At 38.7% G+C, this 19,583-nt stretch overlaps 4 protein-coding genes across 4 annotated transcripts; 3 read left to right on the plus strand and 1 right to left on the minus strand.

Moving 5' to 3' along the window:
* Window positions 1-508: 508 nt before the first annotated feature.
* LOC131799027 (uncharacterized) lies at window positions 509-4,862 on the minus strand. Its single transcript, XM_059116692.2, has 2 exons — window positions 4,250-4,862; window positions 509-3,207 (listed from the first exon to the last, which is right to left on the minus strand). Exons 1-2 carry the CDS (start codon window positions 4,610-4,612, stop codon window positions 1,756-1,758), a joined length of 1,815 nt encoding a protein of 604 aa, XP_058972675.2. The 5' UTR covers window positions 4,613-4,862; the 3' UTR covers window positions 509-1,755.
* A 305-nt stretch (window positions 4,863-5,167) lies between these two features.
* Window positions 5,168-7,995, plus strand: LOC131799036 (stimulator of interferon genes protein 1). Its single transcript, XM_059116703.2, has 2 exons — window positions 5,168-6,202; window positions 7,537-7,995. Exons 1-2 carry the CDS (start codon window positions 5,267-5,269, stop codon window positions 7,726-7,728), a joined length of 1,128 nt encoding a protein of 375 aa, XP_058972686.2. The 5' UTR covers window positions 5,168-5,266; the 3' UTR covers window positions 7,729-7,995.
* A 790-nt stretch (window positions 7,996-8,785) lies between these two features.
* Window positions 8,786-11,529, plus strand: LOC131799026 (stimulator of interferon genes protein 2-like). Its single transcript, XM_059116691.2, has 2 exons — window positions 8,786-9,823; window positions 10,191-11,529. Exons 1-2 carry the CDS (start codon window positions 8,882-8,884, stop codon window positions 10,371-10,373), a joined length of 1,125 nt encoding a protein of 374 aa, XP_058972674.1. The 5' UTR covers window positions 8,786-8,881; the 3' UTR covers window positions 10,374-11,529.
* Window positions 11,530-15,756: 4,227 nt separating this feature from the next.
* LOC131779863 (stimulator of interferon genes protein 7-like) lies at window positions 15,757-18,391 on the plus strand. The gene is given in 3 exon segments (XM_059096448.2): window positions 15,757-15,917; window positions 15,920-16,822; window positions 17,401-18,391. Coding segments are annotated over 3 exon segments (1,104 nt in total). The 5' UTR covers window positions 15,757-15,884; the 3' UTR covers window positions 17,569-18,391.
* The last annotated feature ends 1,192 nt before the right edge of the window (window positions 18,392-19,583 follow it).

The raw sequence follows: 19,583 nt of genomic DNA on the forward strand, positions 1-19,583 counted from the left end.
AAATAACAAATGGTCAGTTGGATAATAAACAATTATGAGCTAACCCTTTAACTCCTATGATCTGATTGTTAATTCTCCCCTCTAATTTCTTTGTATTGCAAAATGCTCAGCTGCTTCAGTTGTGATATTTTCCTTTGTTCTGAGTAACCATTGTGAATACCAGTACTTTGGTTTTGGTGTAGCAACACTTGAGCAAAAAGAGCAACACTTGAGCAAAAAGTGCACCACTATTAAAGAATATAATTTGTCTCAAGAAGAGGGTTACACCTTTTCCATGGCACACTGCTAGTTCTTTAGGGAAATTATTAGTGCATGAGTACAAACCACTCTTAACAGGCACAAGGTCCTCTATGAGAATAGTTACAAGTAGCAAGGTACCCACCTGCTCTAGTAAGTTGGCCTCTTGTCATCACCTGTTGGAATTCTTAACTACTGATCTGGTTGGGATAAGGAACAATTTCAGCTTTTCTCTAAAAGAATTCTTAAAAATGCATAAGCAAAAGGTGGCTACAATTCTATCCTTTTTATTTCCATTTGGAGAAACACTACTCTCACTAACATATTATATACCAAACCTTGAAAATAAATAATTTCTAACTTTCACATACAGTCCTATTGAAATTAAATATTAATTGTCTTAATTCTCTTACATAACCAACAAAATACCACTTCTCAGGAAAACAGAGTGCCACAAATTTCTATAGCATAAATATGTTATCAGCTAAGCATAGTTCCTGGTGAAAATTAGAAATGGCCTGAAAGATAAGCAATTAAAAATGATCAGCTGTGAGAAGTTCAACTCTTATTCCCTTGTGTTTCCACTTTGACATCAGTGGGTTCAAGAATTGACCTAAAACCTTCTCCTTAGCAAATAAAAATTTAACTATGTGCATATTATTAAAAAATAATCGGATATACCTTTGATGAACGCAACAGGATTATTTGACAATAAAATGTATTCACCCATTTTTTAAAGGAATAACTTTTTCATTGTAAATGTTGCACAAGTGAAGAGTGCCCAACCCAAGAGGTTTAACCCTTTCACTCCCAAGATCTCAATAGTAATTCTCTTTACTGTCTACCATACAGTCCTTATGATGTTAGTTCTATGAATTCCAAATTGGATCAACTAATAATTCCCATATGCATATTTCTCTTTATTCTCATCACTTGTCTGCTTGATATTGTATTGATACTGTAAGGAGAAATTCTTTCTTGGTCAATCCTGAGAGTCAAAGGATTAAGTGACCTGGAAGAAGGGATAATGCATGCTAATGATAACTGCTGTAAAATAAAATCGCTGTAGTGAACAGTAATTGTCAGTGCTGTTCTGTATTGATTTGGAATTTTTTTTCAGGTGGTTAGAAAATTATAATATCCTGGATTTCAGTGAATCTGGATTTAAAACAACATTCCTAAATCCCCACATCATTCAAATAAATGGTTATAAAAAAAAACTTGCCACCAAAATGTACTCTGAATATGAATGGTATTTATTTATAATATGCTATCTGCCAAAATTGTGACATATATAAACTATTTAATTCACATCACATGTTCTTTGTCCTAAACTTTTCCAAACCAACCTGACTCATTCTTCATCCTGATTCTTTTAGTTTCCAACAGAAGTACAGGAAATCATGGTTTTGGTGAGATTTTCTCTTGATTGTAATCATGCATCAAGCTACTTAAGTACAACAAAACAGTCTCAATCACCCTTGTTACATGACATCATACAATTTGCAGCAACATCATCTATGGAATTTGTGCAAAACTCTTTAGTGACAAGATTAATTGCAGTAATTGGTAGCTTCTTGGGGAGAGTGTAGAGTCACATAATAACTCTAAACGAGCTGTCAAAATAGACACTTCCTGTTCAATTCTCCTCAGTACCTCCACATCATTTAGGGACAAAACTCGCTGTGATTCTTTTCCTTTTGCCATTAAAGACCTCTTGTGACAGAAAATAAAGCTTTGCAGCCAATATGCAAGAAGCATAACAAATTCTTCACAGTTTGTAGTGCTAACAATGCCATCAGAGAGAGGTGGAGATCTTTTGAAGTTTAAGACCACATTTTTCAATCCAGAGCTAGTCATTCTTTCCTCCTCTAACTCTTCGTCAATAGAACAACAGTTTTTCACCACAATTTCAATCAGCTTTGTCTTCAATAAATGTGACTGTATTGACTGAAGCAACAATGTTTTATACTTGATAGATGGTAACTCTACATAAGCCAAAACTAAATCATTGGCTAGTCTTACAGCAGTGTCCTCTGGTCTTTGACTGACTAACACTGACAACTGAAGCATTCTTTGTAATAAATATAGTGGACAGAAGTTATGCCCACAATGTTGGTCCAATTGTTCCTTGCGATGTTCTTCTGTGGCCTTTTTAACCCACTCTACAACATCATGAAAATTACCCGAAAGTCTATCTACTGAGAAAAATCGGTGCGCACTTGTCTTGACAAGGCAGACTTTCTTTTTCTCAACTTCCTTTTCCATGACACTTACAAGAAAAGACAAAGCCATGGAGGCATTCATTTTAAAGCTTTCCACTGTGTGAGACTGTGTGCATCCTGCTAGCTTCACTATCATGGAAACAAACTCCCATGTAATTTTCTGTTGTAACATCTGTGCCACCTCAGCAGGATGCAATTCTTGAATCCGTAAGAGAATTCTAAAACATTCTGTACCACAGCCACTTTGCTTGGAGAGCAAGATATTATTGAACAGGTAAAACAGAAGGGATGGAGGTGGTTTACGACGTGGACTCATAAAGCTGGTGACAGTTTCCAGGTAGGTTTTGTGAAAATTCTCTTCTTTAAGAGCCTGCAGTGAATTCAGCTGGTTTTCAGTGAAGGTTTTGCTCAAGCTTTCTTCTTGTTTGCTTGCAAGTTCTAATTTTTTCAGTGGAACTGTGCAGTGTAAAGGTGTTGTGTAATGTAAAAGCTCTCCATCTCTCACAATCCCATGTAAAGGAGGCCTCTTCTTAGGAGAGAAACTCTCAGCAGTGAGTCTCCTCTGCTTTAATGAAGATGGAGACTGACAAAGGCTTTTAGCCTTTTTGTGTTTGTATGAGTCATCAAAACTTTCAATGACTTTTGCAGGTTTGTTGCTGATGATTTCTTGTTTACCAGACCAGAATTTCTCAAAGAGGTTCATTCTTAACTCCCCATTGTGTGCATCCACTTCTTCATTCTTAACCTGGACACATATAGAGAATCAGGAATCAGTCAACAGGAAAGATGAGAGTTTTGTAGTTAGCACACTTAACCAAAACACTGCCTCTCTTCACCTCAGACAACAAACTTTCAGTGACACTTGATGACTGCAAAAGGACTTGTAATGCACCCATCAACTTTTTTCAAAGTCAAAGTCAAAGTCAATTTGGTATTTTTTGTAGAGGGCCCAATTATAACCCAAAAAAACCATAGAAATTCAAGGAAACTATAAAACCTTTTGACAAAGCCTCAAAGAGTTTTTACACAACCTTTCTTCTTGTGTCCCCTTTCAATATCGCAGGGTTTCATGGAAAGCAAGATTATTAGAAAAAAATATCCCTCTACTTAGATTGATTCAAGCTCTTAATCTAACTATGAAACATTTACAAAATGTACCAGTCAGGGCTGTAAATGTTCAAGTGTTTCTATTTTTTTTTTTCAGTCAAGAGAATCTGGTTGGTGACAATCACAACTTTAAGCATGAGAGTAAGTGAGCATAATGGATACCCTGCAGTTAACCACCATCCTGTCCAGGAAAAGTAACACATGTTGTCCTGGTAACTCAATGCAGCCAATACCAGTATAAGCCCCAGTATGGCAGTTGTTGTCCACTGAGTAAGCTAGACTAACCTAAGTAACAACATTACCAACTTTGAACAGCTTTACGATGATATGAAGGAACCTTGATATGAATAAGCCTCCTTGTGGTTTAGAAAGTACATCCAAACACTGTGCGTGGTTACTAGTTTATCTGGATTAGGGATGCTCATGAAGATCTGGCCAGACACCACACTGAATGAAAGAGATTGGGTTGTAATTTTTCTTGTTCCAAGAAATTCAATTTTCTTCAGAGCTTAGAAGAAAAGCTCTGAAGAAACTCAGCAAGATTTCCGTATAACCCTATACTTCGATATGCTTACAGTACTTGGATAAAAGAAACCAATGGCCAAACAGTACATTAACACTGAGACTTTGTTTTAGAATAAGTATGGGAAGAACGGGAATCTTTCCATCTCAATTCTCACCTGCTGCACCGATGAATTGGTTTCTTTGAATTCGGTTGAACTGGTTGCAACTACCTCGTCATTCTCTGGTTTCACAGCTTTAAGTTTCAGTGGCTTCTTCGATTTTCCAATGTCGATGAGCTTTACCTGGGCTTGGAGCCTCTTAACGCCATTTTCGCTGAATTTCAAATTTTTCAACGGACGACAGGACTCAGATTTAACTTGACTACTTGCGATTGTTTCAATAACATTGCTCGTCGTTTCCGTCAATTCGACAATGTCATCGTCCTCATCGATAACAATAATTTGTGTTTCCTCCGATATCTTTTTGTTGACAAAGTCTCCTTCATCGTCGCTGATGACAATCACGTCGTTTTGCGCCATTTACATCTTTCACACAACCATGCTCGCTTTCTGTAGATGTATTTTCTTTAAGGACGTAGAAGTGTTATCTCAATTGGCACTGGCTTTAAACGTCCCCTGATGCTCCTTGATGTTCCTCGATGCTCCTCTCTACGCCAGGCACAAAAAATAATTCAATGAGGAACAAACTATTGTAAGTTTTATATTTTCATTGGCTTTCACGTAATAGCAAGTATTTGAATATTAACGCTGAATAACCGTTTGTAAGGCTCTCACGCGAGTACCAAAATTTTTCCACAAGGGGCCTAGAGGGGTTTACAAATTCTCTAACCTGTGTGGACACCAGACGGGCCATTTAAGAATAACGATTTTCTTTTGGTTTTTATTCCACTGGGAAAGATATCTCGAAAGTGAAAGTTGCTGAGAGAGCACTTTATAACTTCGAGTCACCCGCCCTAATTCAGGGCTTTCCCCCAGGGGGGTACACCCTGACGATATCCACGATGAGGCTCCTGGCCAATCAGATCCAGAGTATTCATCTAGGGGATTCCCCAAATAAGTGAATGGCGTTCAAGTTGAGTAATAGGTTAGCTCTCTTCAATTTGGCGCATTAAGCTGTGGCTAACTTCACGAGTAAGAAAAGTCCTTCGTGAGAAAGGAATAGTTTTATCCTCCATGGCTGATAATCATCCTCCCCGAGCAGATGACGTGGCTCAGCAAGCACATAATGGCTTTGGACCACTTTCCGAGCTTCGTGGAAATATTGCTACGATCGCATCAACGATCGTGGTTGTATTTAGTAGCGCGGTGCTTTTGTTCGTAGTGAAGGAGAACGAAAAGAGGGAAGGGATTCATTTTCTGGTGTTTAAAACAGCCTTGCTTACCTTGAGTGTCGTTCTCGGAGAAATAGTACGAAGATTGTGCCTAGTGTTTGAAGAGATTACACACAAGGACGCGAGATATCGAGGAAACTGGAAGGCTGTTCTCAAGACGACTTTCACTTTCGATAATTTCGGTGGGATTTTAGTCGTCGCCATCGCTTCCGCTCTGATATTGTGTTTTGGGCTGTATGAACAATACGAAGTATTCTCTAGTCCAGGTTTCTCCATCTTGTTTTTCCTGAACTGTCTCGTGATTCCGCAGTTGTCGTTCCTTGTGGGTCTTCGACAGCTCTCTCCTGTAGAGACATCGGATTTGAACGAAAAAGAAAACAAGAATGTGGCTGATGGGCTGGCTTGGGGCTATTACTTTGGTTATCTGAGGCTGGTACTGCCAAGACTGGAACATCGGATATCAGAATCGGACCCATTTCGTCATAAGATAATAGACAAGAAGCTTTTCATTCTACTTCCAAAAACGTGCTTCACATGTGATGACATTGAGGAAGCGGATTCCAGGGTAAAATGGGTCGGCAATCTCCCGGAGAGTAAAATTAACAGGGGAGGAATTAAGGAGAGAAGTTACAAGCATGCGGTACATGAAATAGTGATGCCAGATGGGACAAACGAAAAGTACCACTTTATCGTGGAGTATGCCACGCCTCTGATGACCCTCTATGATATGTCTAAGTTCCAAGACGCCCAATTAACGGCTCCAGAGCGGGATCACCAGGTAGTGCGGTGACCATTTTTGATACACTTGGATTGTTATGTAATTTAATTTTTTACTGCCTCCTACCACAGGCCTGAGAAAAGCAATTGAGAAGCATGTGAAAAATGTTATCTCTTCCATTCAGAGTTTTTATGTGCTTGTCAAGTAGTTCTCCATGCCTCAATGTGAAAGCTTACATTATGCATTAGCCATAGAGCCTGGACACCAGTATGTGTCAGGTCAGACACCAGATGTTGAAGCACCCAGGGAATAGCATTCATGTATTTGTTAGGTTTTGGAGGATGGCAGATGATTTTAGGCTAAGATAACAACAGGAAGAAAAAAAAACAAATAAGCAAAAGAATATCAGGTGAATTGCTCTTACCACATTCTGTTCTTTTTTTTTATTTTTAATTTGAAAATTGATGATAAAATATGTGTACACCAAAAGCAATTCAAATTGGTTGTTTCATACATTGACCAGAAAAGTAAAATGAGAAAAGTTTAAAACTTCCTTCAAAGTTCCCATAGGCTGTATTTTTCTACCCCAGCCCATTTTTCGGTGGTTAAAACAACTCCTTTGCCTTCTTGTGCTGTATTGATAAAACAAACTCACAAACAGTTTAAAAACTGTATGTCATTTTGAGCAAAAAGAACAAAAAATGTGCATTTTAATTGTAATGTTCAAAGCAAATGATAATTAAGTCTTGAAATGTAAAATAAGATTTCATCTGTATGTTAAACATGAATTTCCTATATGTATGTATGTATGAATATATGTACATATACCTATATATATATATATATATATATATATATATATATATATAGGAAGTCTGCAGGTCGATTTTTGCGTGGAACAGTGCTCAATACGTTGAAGCAGAGCAGAATAAATATTATGAGAGGAAAAAAGGACGTAACTACATTTCCCGACAAGCCTGTTTCGTGAATCGCTTCACTCTTCAGGGGTTTAGTGAAGCGATTCACGAAACAGGCTTGTCGGGAAATGTAGTTACGTCCTTTTTTCCTCTCATAATATTTATATATATATATATATATATGAAAGTTGGACAAATCAATAAGACAACTTTTCTGTAACTCTGAGTTTCATGCTTATGTAGTCATTAGACCAATTTTCATGGCTGATGATCGCGTAAGTGTGAAACGCAGGGTCACAGAAAAGTTAAGTCTTATTGATTTGTCCAACTTTTAGACATACCATACTCTGCGAATGCATCGAGCACTACACCACAAGGATAGATCATAATCAAGATTTATTTACATATATAATTATATTATATATAATTAAACTTTGTTTAATCCTTTTCTTTTTCTCTCTCTTTCATATCCTTTAGGTAGTGTTGTTCATTCGAAAACTGAAGGAAATTTTGGATAAGAGTACAGAATGTAGAGGAAGGTATGAATTGGTTCCATTTTCAGGAGATGAGGAGAAAAAGAAGATTGCAGATATCCTGGTTGAAATGCATAAAGCTGCCAATGTGGAGATGGATGAGGAAGCTGATGAAGTGAACATACCAGAACAGTGACCGCTGTGAACAAAATGATATTGCTTATTGATTATAGGAGGGATCTGAGACATAAATACATCAGTCTATAAAAAACTGAGAACATTTTTGGAAAGTAGTATAGTCTATAAAGACAACTGACACAAGTACTATTGTGAAAATACCAAATTTTTTCTTTTTACACTTTTCTGATACAGTTGTTCACTGAAACTGTAATTTCACAACATTTTATACCAAGGAATCCTAAAGATACTTTGTTGATAGCTAATAAATATACTGATGTCCTTAACTGTCTGAGGGAGGCAGAAAAATGTGGAAGTTATTGTCACTTTCATACAAGACAAGTAGTGTCCTGGCTCCATCCATACTCCCCACCCCTCTGCCCCCCAGTTGTAGCATGTACACTTGCCTTGATGGCCAGCTATAAAGGTCATACATGGGTTTGATTAGTATTATATCACTTCACCCTTTCATTCCTGTGAAAACCCCCAAAAAGTTCTGTTTTCAATTTGATACATTTCAGGTGATGAAAAAGAAGAAAACAATATCATTATACCTCAAGTGTTTTACACTGGTGGTATTGGTTTATGCAGAGGTTTTATGTCATTTGGCAATAGCATTAATAACCCTTTGATCGTCCTTGTTCTCTTCTATGAGCCTAGCCAAGATGAAGGCAGAGCTAATTTTAACTGGCCCTCACATAAATATGGATAATCCAATATTGAAGCAATAGTTACCATTATACACCCTGATTTAAAGTCAATTTGTTTCTAGTTTCTATGAGGACATGCAACCTTCCCGTGAAAACCACAATTTTTAAACCCAACGGACTTTCAAGTGGGGGGCTCCAAAAGGTATAGGTTAGGAAAACGTTTTTATTTCAGTTTTTCATTCGTAAGGGAAAGATCTCAAGAAACCGAAAGTTGCTGAAAGAGCACTATGAAACTTTGATTAACCCACCACGTCAGGGGGGCTTTCCCCCAAGGGTACACCTTCTGAACATCCTGACGTGCTCCTGGCCAATCAGGTCCAGAGAATTCATCTGGGGGATTACCCGAGTGAATAGCGTTCTATTTGAATAAGTGATCTGCTCCCAACAGTTTGACGTATTTGTTTGAGGCCAACTTCACGAGTAACGTAAGACCATCGTGAGAAAGGAATAGTTTTCTCCACCATGACTGATAATCTTCTTCCCCGAGGAGATGACGTAGCTCAGCAAGCACATAATGGCTTTGGACCACTTTCCGAGCTTCGTGGAAATATTGCTACGATCACATCAGCTATCGTGGTTGTGATTAGTGGCGTGATGCTTTTGTTCGCAGTAAAGGATAACGAAAAGAGAGAAGGGATTCACTTCCTGGTGTTTACAACAGCCTTGCTTATCTTGAGTGTCGTTCTCGGAGAAATGGTACGAAGATTGTGCCTAGTGTCTGAAGAGATTAAACACAAACACGCGAGATATCGAGGAAACTGGAAAGATATTCTCAAGACGACTTTCACTTTCAATAATTCCGGTAGTATTTTAGTTGTCGCCATCGCTTCCGCTCTGACACTGTGTTTTATGCTGCATGAACAATACGAAGTTTTCTCGAGTCCAGGTTTCTCCATCTTGTTTTTCCTGAATTGTCTCGTGGTTCCGCAATTGTCATTCCTTGTGGGTCTTCGACAGCTCTCTCCTGTAGAGACATCGGATTTGAACGAAAAAGAAAACAAGAATGTGGCTGATGGGCTGGCTTGGAGCTACTACTTTGGCTATCTGAAGCTGGTGCTGCCAAGACTGGGATATCGTATTTCCGAATCGGACACATTTCGTCATAAGATTACAGACGAAAAGCTTTTCATTTTACTTCCAAAAACGTGCTATACATTTGAAGAAATCTCCAAAGCAGATGACAGGGTAAAATGGGCCGGCAAACTCCCCGCGAGTAAAATTAACAGGGCTGGAATTTTGGAGAGAAGTTACCAGCATGCGGTACACCGCATAGAGATGCCCCGCCCAGATGGAACAGTGGATGAGTACCACTTTGTCCTGGAGTACGCTACGCCTCTTATGTCCCTGTACGAAATGTCAGGTCATGCAAAAGCCCCCTTGACTGGTCCAGAGCGGGATCATCAGGTGAACAAGTGTGATCTGTTGTAAAATTTTTGATATATGATAATAAATATTTGTTCTTAGAATTTCTTTTTGAGGTAGTGTTTTTAATACAAATTTTGTAAGCGATTGTTGTAGCTTAACCCTTTAACTCCCAAGATCTGATTTTTATTCCCCCTTCTAGCTTAAACAAATTTCCTTGTAAATTAGTAACAAGAATTTAGCATTAAATCAAGATAACAACTTCTACCTGATAAGTTTGAGTATTCTCATTAACTGTTTGCTGGATAATTTATGAATATTATGGAGAAGTTACGGGTTAATCACTACTGAGAGCTGAAGGGTTAAGCTGATGCTTACACCAACCGAAACCATTTACCTTGTAACCTAGGTGGTGTTATTCATCCGCAAGCTGAGGGAAATTCTGGATGACTCTGAGGAATGCAGAGGAAAGTATGAATTGGTTCCAATTTCAGGAAATGACACAAACAAGATTGCAGATGTCCTTGTGGGAATGCACAGTGCGAGCAACATAGATTTAGAAGAGGAGACTGATGAGCAAACAAGGCAATAGAGCAGATAAGTGACTACTGCTCCTCAGCAGCAGTATGGATGATGAAGGAACTCTGTTACACATTACACATGTATAGAGCTGTGTTTCTGAGTGTAAAAAAATACAGTGTCAGAGATGTTTGATCCTGATCTTAAGGGGGGGGGGTAAAAGATCTTTTCTTAAAAGGGCACAGATGTTCATTAGAAATTTTGATCCGAGTCTTGTGGCTCAACCTTTTATTTCACTCATAAAAGATACCAATTGATGTTGGTTGAGGATGCAAATATTGTTTTTTAGCAAAGGGACAGTCCTTATTGGGTTTCATGCAGGAATATTTCACACTTCACAAATTTATAAAGGAAAACTTCAAATCTCACTTCATCATTCCTTTCTGTAAAATTCAGGCATAACATTAATTTTGGGTTTTATAATTATGCATCCACTGTAAACTCTCTTTACAAAGTTAAATTAAACTGAAACAGCCTAACACTTTATCTCATGCAATCCCAAAAGATACCAAATTAGGCAGCTGAAAATATCACTTTTTGTTATGATGTACACTCTGAGAGGCCAAATGTAACAATATGTGCTCCAATCCTTTCCTGGGCTTGATAGCTCAAGGCTTTGAGTTGTTTTGAATTCTTTAACCTCTGACATCTCACACATTTATGTTGATTGTGTGGTGAAAACATTCAAAGGCACAGCCTTTCATTTGTGTAAGTGGAGAAGTTTATAGTCTAATTTAATTAACTCTTCCCTATAGCCTAGCAGATAACACAGTTTGTAATGAGCCCTTTATGGGATAGTAAAGTAAACATGAACAGAGATTTATAAAACATGCTGAATCATTTAGTTTTTCTCAATTATCATTTGTCTTTGCTTTGCTCTGTGAAATACTTGAACTGATGATTGTTGTGCTCTTAATCTGTAAACATATTAATTATCCCTTTACATCTTTATATCAGTATGCATATTCTTCATACTATTCTGAATTGCACATTTCCTTTGGTACTGACAAGGAGAATCTGTGTTTCAATCACAGCTTTTTAGTTTAGCAATCATTTCCTTTACTTCCATGGTCTTTATAATAAATATATCAGTGGTACTACTCTAAGGAGAAATTAGATACTTGTCACTCTAGGATTTAACGGGTTAAAAAATAAAACTTGCCACAAAGCACCTGTGTGTTGACTTTGACTGTACTAGAACACCAGTACCTATATAAGTTTGGGAAAAATTATAACCAACAACTTTGGTGCTTCTTTGAAGGAGAGTCTTCCCCCTTTGAGCTTTGCCACAGCTTTCAATTTTTTGTTGTTGTTTCAAATCAGAGGTTCTCTCAATTGCAGAATAAACTACAAAGATTTCACTATGGAAAAGTCTTAGTTACAAAACTGCTTAGAAAAAAAAACACTCAGGGAAGGCCTTAGTGATCAAGTCCCAGGTAAAAATATAAGGTGGGATCCCGCCAATCCCACCTGGGATCCCAGGTGTGTCCCAGGTGGGATCCCGCCTTTTTCAGGTGGGATCCCGGGTGGGATTATGGAACATCCCGCATGGGATCCCACCTGGGATTATGGAACATCCCGCATGGGATCCCACTTGGGATTATGGAACATCCTGCATGGGATCCCACCTGGGATTATGGAACATCCCGCATGGGATCCCACCTGGGATTATGGAACATCCCGCATGGGATCCCACCTGGGATTATGGAACATCCCGCATGGGATCCCACCTGGGATTATGGAACATCCCGCATGGGATCCCACCTGGGATTATGGAACATCCCACATGGGATCCCACCTGGGATTATGGAACATCCTGCATGGGATCCCACATGGGATCCCGCCTTAAATTCCTAATAGCATCCCACCTGGGAAAGCACATTCCGGGCAGGATTAAACCTAGAATCCCACCAATCCCTCTTGGGATCCTGCCTCAAATTTCAGATAGTTTCCCACCTGGGAAATCATATCATAGGCGGGATTGCATCTGGGATCCTGCCATTCCCAGTTTAGACCCTGCATAAAATTACAGATGGCTTCCCACTTTCAGAAAAATCCTTTGAGGGATCCTGTTTATCACTGAAGACCACAGATTTATGAAATGTACCAGATAGGATATCTTAAAATTAAGAGGATAAAATTTTCTAGGTGAGCTATAGACCCCATCAATCCACTGAGGGTCCAAAACTTTCCAACTAGCTATAGAACATACTGACACCTCCAATGGAGTCCCATTGTCTTACCAAACTGTTGATCATAAATGATTCAAACAGTACATGAATACACAGACTATAAGTGATAAAGATCTCATAATTTATTTGCAATGAACCAGCGTGTGTTTGACTTGTTTCATTAACAAATTTCTTAACCGAACATTCCTAAAGAATAACAGCACAACTCAGCATATAAATTACTTTTTCTTCATCATTTAAGCAGACCATCTACAGTGTAATAAGGCTCAACCTTTAAAAAAATTGGCTGTTGTGTATCAAAGAATAAAAGAAAGACAAAACTTCAATAATTCATGTTATCAAAATTTTGACAAAGGTAATGATTGAAAGTCTGCTCTCTCTTCAGTCGAATTTTTCAAAGCAAAGCAAGGTCAGAATGTTCCCAAATGTGACTAAAGTAATCTCGAAACCTTACTCATAGATTTATTTCATTGTAAAGTGTAAGCTTAGGAAACTGCAGCATGCAAGCGACCAATTCGATTCTCAGAATTATTTTAGTTTCAGTTGCGCTGAGCGTTAGGTAAGCTTAATTCAAGCCGTTATTTCTATTCTTTGATAAGATTTTGATCACGTAACGAATATGGCAATTTGTACTCACCACAAACTTCTAAAAATCCTAGCTTTAAATGGCCACTCGATCGTTGTTTGAACCAGTCGATATGTCAACCGTTAATTGTCCCTTCTTTTAAGTTCACGGCGCCAACGACTTTCTTTTCATTTAAAACACTCACGCTGTTCTCGTTTTCCCATTAAACCACAATAAAAACAATCTTTAGAAGTGTTATATTAAGCAAAACAGTTGGGAAAAGAAACAACTTGAAGCAAGAGCGGTTAACCGATGAAAAGTACATTCAAAGATGAGCGCCAAATGGAGTTTTCTTTGTTTCCGATCACGGGCATACGTGGACCTTTTAGCAAAGAGAATCCGCTGGCTTGACCCATTGCAGTCTCAAGAGTAGCGCGCAACATTATTCTGTCTCTTCTGATCGGTTCTCCTCTTTTAGATGGTGGTACCTTGGATTCATGTTTTGATGATGACATAAATAATGATGTGAATTCACTCCATGTAGAAATAATCGACAAGAATCGAACAAGAATGCACGATTTGTGGCCGAAAGTTTCCGAGGAAAGAAAGACTCGAAACCCACTTGAGTTATGTTCACGGCGAAGGTGAGAAACAACACAAGCCAATCACATTAGGAAGTATAAGAGACTAGGTGATCCCAGTGTACCAGTACCCAAATCAACAAGGCTTGACCACAACAAGCGTTCAGCAACACGTTCCAACACAGCTAGCCATCTCGATTCCTCAGTCGGTCTTTCCAGTGAACTAGCAGTGTTGCCAACAGAGTCAAGTGCGTCTCATAACGGAGAAAACATTTGCACGAGAGACAGAAGCAACTACATGCGATTACAGAGGTGCATTGGAATTCTCGTCTGCAAATGGTTATGCACAGTCCGAAGCGTTACCGAGCTTGGAAAGGGGTGGAGAGAACGAAGATACAAGGTTGTCATTTTATACTACAAGTAAAATTTTATACCAGACCTACAAGGTATAGAAAAATTTTGTTGATCGCTGACTCAGAGAAGAACAACAAGTAAACTTTAAAGCTGTTATTATCGAACTGTGACTTGTCTTTTCATTTGTATGTAAAGAAGGAATTGTATTTTGCACCAAAAATATAAAGAAGTAATATTTTTTAGGAGGTCCAGTGATTGGGACATTTAAGAAATTAAGTTATGAAAAGAAACTCGTTTTGTACTTCTCACTACTAACAAGTCTTGTTTTAAAAATATTTTCAGATCAGAGTTTCAAATAAAGCAAATTGAAGAAGTAATTTCAAAGGTGTATTTTCTCAAAGGGAACAGTGACCACCTCTGTCTTGTCCGCATGCCAAATATTTGCGGAGTGTGTGGATGATCCATAAGTATTGGAACTCTCACAAAAACGTTTTGTAAGAATAAAAACAGCAAAACAATATTTTTGTAGGTGGGATAAAGAATCCCAGGTGGGATATGTAAATCCCGACCAGGATCCCGGGTAGAATGCATAAGTCCCACCTAAGATCCTGGGTGGGATGCAGGAATCCCGCATTAAATGCGGGATCCCAGGTGGGATCAAATTTTCATCCCAGGTGGGAAAGGTGGGATCCCACCACCTAAGGCGGGATCCCGCCATTCCCACCTGGGATCCTGGGTGGGATTGCCGGGATCCCGCCTATATCCCGCCTGACATTTTACCTGGGGTCACCTAAACTGTAAAAATGGTTTGAAAGAATTCATAGGGAGATCCCCTCTAAATCATGCAAGTATCCAAAGTATTCTTTTGTGTAGAATATGTTTAAAAATATCCCTAATTGCACCCCTCACACAGAGAGGATTTTGTTCAGAATCACCTTCCCCCATCCATCAATCACAAGAGATGTCATTCCTCTATAAATACCCGTAAGGTTTTTAGAATCCTCACCCTATCCAATTCCAAAAGGCCCACCAAGAGTGGTTTGGAAATTTCTTGGAGCCACAAACAGAGGACAGGTTTTCGATTCAACTTCAGTCTGTGACAATTTAACTCCCCTGATACAGATCCCAGGTTTACTTATGGCCAGTGATGTTCCTGAGAAATAATGAGGAAAATTTATAAATAAGCGGCACACCAAGAATAATCCTCCTTGTGATTAATTGAATACCTTTGGTCTCAACGAGCCCAATGTTTTCCACTTGACCATGGGGTTTAGTTATCAATAATTTGATTACAACATCAAAGCCCCTATGTAAAGTTCAAATTATTAATTATTAGAAGAAGAATAAGAATTTGAATGTCATTAATAATAACAACAGTCAAGGATCGAGATAGTTCTTCTCTCTTTAGCTGGACAATAACCTAGACAGAGAGAGAAAGCTGAAATAATTTTTCTTTAAATTGAATCACGGTCTTTATACATGATGTGAGAACCACCTCGTGCTCGAGGTAGTTTCAACCTAAGGAGGCTCCACGCGGTTTAGGAAACCAACGCATTCTCCTTTCGGTTTAACATTCCTCCGGAAAAAGGTTTTCGAAACTGAAACTTGCTGAGAGAGCACTTTCAATCTCCGAATTTCCCCTCGCGGGGGGAAGCCCAAAGACACCCTCAAGACTCCTGGCCAATCAAGGTCAGAGTTTTTATCTAGGGGATTCCCAAAATAAATCATGTCGGGAGTCAAATCGATCTGCCTTCCCCAGTTTAACGCATTTCTTTGTGACCATCTTTACGAGTACGTAAATTCTGCGTTTAGGAGGAAATATTATATACACCATGGCTGAAAATCGTCTTCCTCGAGGAGATGACTAATAGCCCAACAAGAAAATAATGGCTTTGGACCACTTTTCAAGTGTCGTGGGAAAACTGCTACTGTCACTTCAGCTATTATGGTTGTGATAAGTGGCGCGACGCTATTCTTCGCGGTGAAAGATAAAGAGAAGGAGTTTCATTTCCTGGTGTTTACAGCTGCCCTGCTTACCCTCAGTTTTGTTTTCGGTGAATTATTTCGAAGGTTGTCCTTGTTGTCTGAGGAGTTCAAACACAAACGCACGAGATATCAAGGAAAGTTGAAGGGTATTTTTAAGACCACTTTCACCTTCGATTATGGCAAGTGTATTTTAGTCGCTGCTATCGCTTCCGCTCTCATATTATGTTATCAGTTGTATGAACAATACGAAGTTTTCTCTCGCCCAGAATTCGCCATTTTGTTTTTTCTGAACTGTTTCGTGGCTCCGCAGTTGTTGTACCTTGTGGGTCTCCGACAGCTCTCTCCTGTGGAAACATCGGATTTAAACGAAAAAGAAAACAAGAATGTGGCTGATGGGCTGGCTTGGAGCTACTACTTTGGTTATCTGAAGCTGGTACTGCCAAAACTGAAAGATCAGATTGGCAGATCGGAGCTTTTTCGTTACGAAATAACAAGGAAAAAGCTTTTCATTTTACTGCCCAAAACGTGCTTCACTTGTGCTGACATCAAAGACGCAGACCCAAGGGTAAAATGGGTCGGTCATCTCCCAGAGCTTAAAATTAGTAGGGGTGGAATTAAGGAAAGAATTTACAAGCATTCGGTACATAAGATAGAAATGCCTCGCCCTGATGGAACAGTAGAAAGGTACCACTTTATCTTGGAGTATGCCACACCTCTGATGTCCCTTTATGATATGTCTGAGCATGCAGACGCTTCCTTTAATCGTGAGGAGCGGGATCATCAGGTAGGCTAGTTTGTAGTATTTTCCCTTTGATTTTCAAAGTGGAAGAGAATCCTGATCTAATTACCACAAACAATATTGTGGCTGATCCCTGAGTAATTGGGTCAATTTCTGCTGTGTATATGCCACTGGCCTCTTAGAACCCACCCTCCCCCAACCCATTATAATCTATTCTGTGGTCATTTGTAGATCCCATCTAAGGTGCTTTTAAGTGAATGTTACTTTCACTATCCCAACTTAGTCACTTTCTGTTTTATGTATCTGCCTTAGAAAGCCTTTTAAGTAGCTCATCTTAAAATGAATTGACTCATTATCCATGAATCTTCCCAATTGGCCATACATTGTCTCACCCCAAAATCTGGAAGAGTGCAACCCCATTGTTGGAACTGCATTGAAATTGCAAACCCATTATTAAATAGTAAATCCAGCAGTGAAAATGCAAGCCATCCAGTAGCACATCCCCATTAGCCTTTTATTAGGAAGTACCCCCCTCCCCCCCCTTAGGACTGGTCCTCATAAATATGATTTGTTTGAGGTGGGATGCACATCTAACTGGAACTTCTCTTCATTGTAACTTATAGGTGGTGTTATTCATCCAAAAATTGAGGGAAATTCTGGAGAACTCCGAAGAGTGCAGAGGGACTTATGAATTAGTGCCAATTTCAGGAAATGATCCAAATGAGATTTCAAATGTCCTGATTGGGATGCATAATGCTGCCAACATTGAGATGCACAATCCAGAAGCTTAAATGGAGTGCACAGACCAGAACAAGAACAGCTCTAAACAAAATAATGCTAATGTGGTGTAGCAAGAAACTCAGTCTGTAATGTTGTACACATAAGTTCCTGATATTTTACAGGACCTGCAATATAGTAAATGAAATATTTCTTTTCTGATGCATGTAGGAATGAGGAGCCTTTGAAGGGGCAAAGATGTTGATTACAAATCTTTATCTAAATCTTGTGGCTTATACTTTTATTTCACCCATAATAGATACCACTTGATGTTGGTTAAGGAGACTAACATTGTTTTTTAGAGAGGTTAGCAAAGGGACAGTCCTCATCTTGCAGATTTATGTTGATTGTGTTCTGAAAACATTCAAAGGCACAGCCTTTAATTTGTGTAAGTGGAGAAGGCTATAGCCTAATTTATTTTGCCCTTCCTTATAGCCAAGCAGATTACATAATTTGTAGTGAGCCCTTAGTGGGATAGTAACGTAAACATGAACAGAGATTTATAAAACAGGCTGAATAGTTTAGTTTTTCTCAATTTTCATTTTTCTTTGCTTTGCTCCGTGAAATACATAAATTGATGATTGTTGTGCTCTTAATCTGTAAACATATTAATTATCCCTTTTACACCTCTATATCAGTATGCATATTCTTCCTACTATTCTCAATTGCACATTTCCTTACAAGTAGAATTTGTGTTTCAATCACAGCTTTTTAGCTTGACATTTATTTTCTTTATTTCCACAGTCTTTATAATAAATATTTCAGCAATATTACTTTAAGGAAAAATTTGATACTTGTCACTCTAAGGATTAAAAGGGTTAAAAATAAAACATGACACAAAGCAGCTGTGTGTTAACTCTGACTGTGCTAGAATACCAGTACTTATAAGTTTGGGAGAAATTATAACCAACAACTTTGGTGCTTCTTTGAAGGAGAGTCTCCCCTTTCAAGCTTCGCTACAGGTTTAAGAGTTTTTTTTGTTTGTTTCAAGCCAAAAGCTCCCTCAATTGTAGAATAAGCTACCAATAAGATTTTACTACAGAAAAATCTTAGTTATAAATCAGTAACTGCTAAGAAAAAAAAAACACACAGTGAAGTTCTCAGTGATCAAGTAGCCTTAATTGTAAAACTGGTTTGAAAGACTTCAGAAGGAGATCCCCTCTAAGTCTTGCAAGTACCCAAAGTATTTTTTGTGTAGAATATGTTCAAACATCCTTATTTTCACCCCTCACACAGAAAAGATTTTGTTTGGAATCCCCTCTCCCAGTCCCCCAGAAGAGATATAATTCCTCTATATATACACTTAAGCTTTAAGAATGCTCACCCTATCCCACCCCAAGTGGTCCTCCAAGGATGGGTGAGGAAATTTCCTGGAGCTGCAAACAGTGGACAGGTTTTCAGTTCAACTTCATTCTGTGGCAATTCAACTCCCTTCATGCAGATCCCAGGTTTACTTAAGGCCAGTGATGTTCCACTGTGTAGGCTCAACAGGGAAGGAATAATGGAGCGAATTTAGAAATAAGCTGCACACCAAGAATGTCAAGATCCCTGCCCACTAAGAGTGATAAATTTCACTTTACGCTTTCAGTCTTTGCATGCCTCTGTATGCTTCAGTATCTCTCTATGAAGGCACCCCCTTTTCCCAGAAAGGAGGTTGACCAGGCAAACAAACTAATTGCCTACTTGGCAAGCATTGTTATGAAATCTGCTTCCTCCTTGTTATTAATTGAATACCCTTGGTTTCGACAAGCCTGATCGCTTGACCTTAGGGTTTAATTATCAATAATCTGATTACAACATCAAAGCCCCTATACAAAGTTTAAATTATTAGTTTTTAGAAAAAGAATCTGAATCTGAATGTTACTACTAATAATAATAATATCAGTCAAGGATCGTGATAGCTCTTCTCTTATCCAGTACTGTTCTTTAGCTGAACAATAACCTAGTCCCTGGCTGACATTCTTTATCCAGATCCTTTCATCGTCTAACCGAGTCACAGGACACCCAGGTTTCAGATAGGTTTCCTCCC

Source organism: Pocillopora verrucosa, chromosome 1, assembly GCF_036669915.1.
Source record: "Pocillopora verrucosa isolate sample1 chromosome 1, ASM3666991v2, whole genome shotgun sequence".
NCBI classification, from domain to species: domain Eukaryota; kingdom Metazoa; phylum Cnidaria; class Anthozoa; order Scleractinia; family Pocilloporidae; genus Pocillopora; species Pocillopora verrucosa.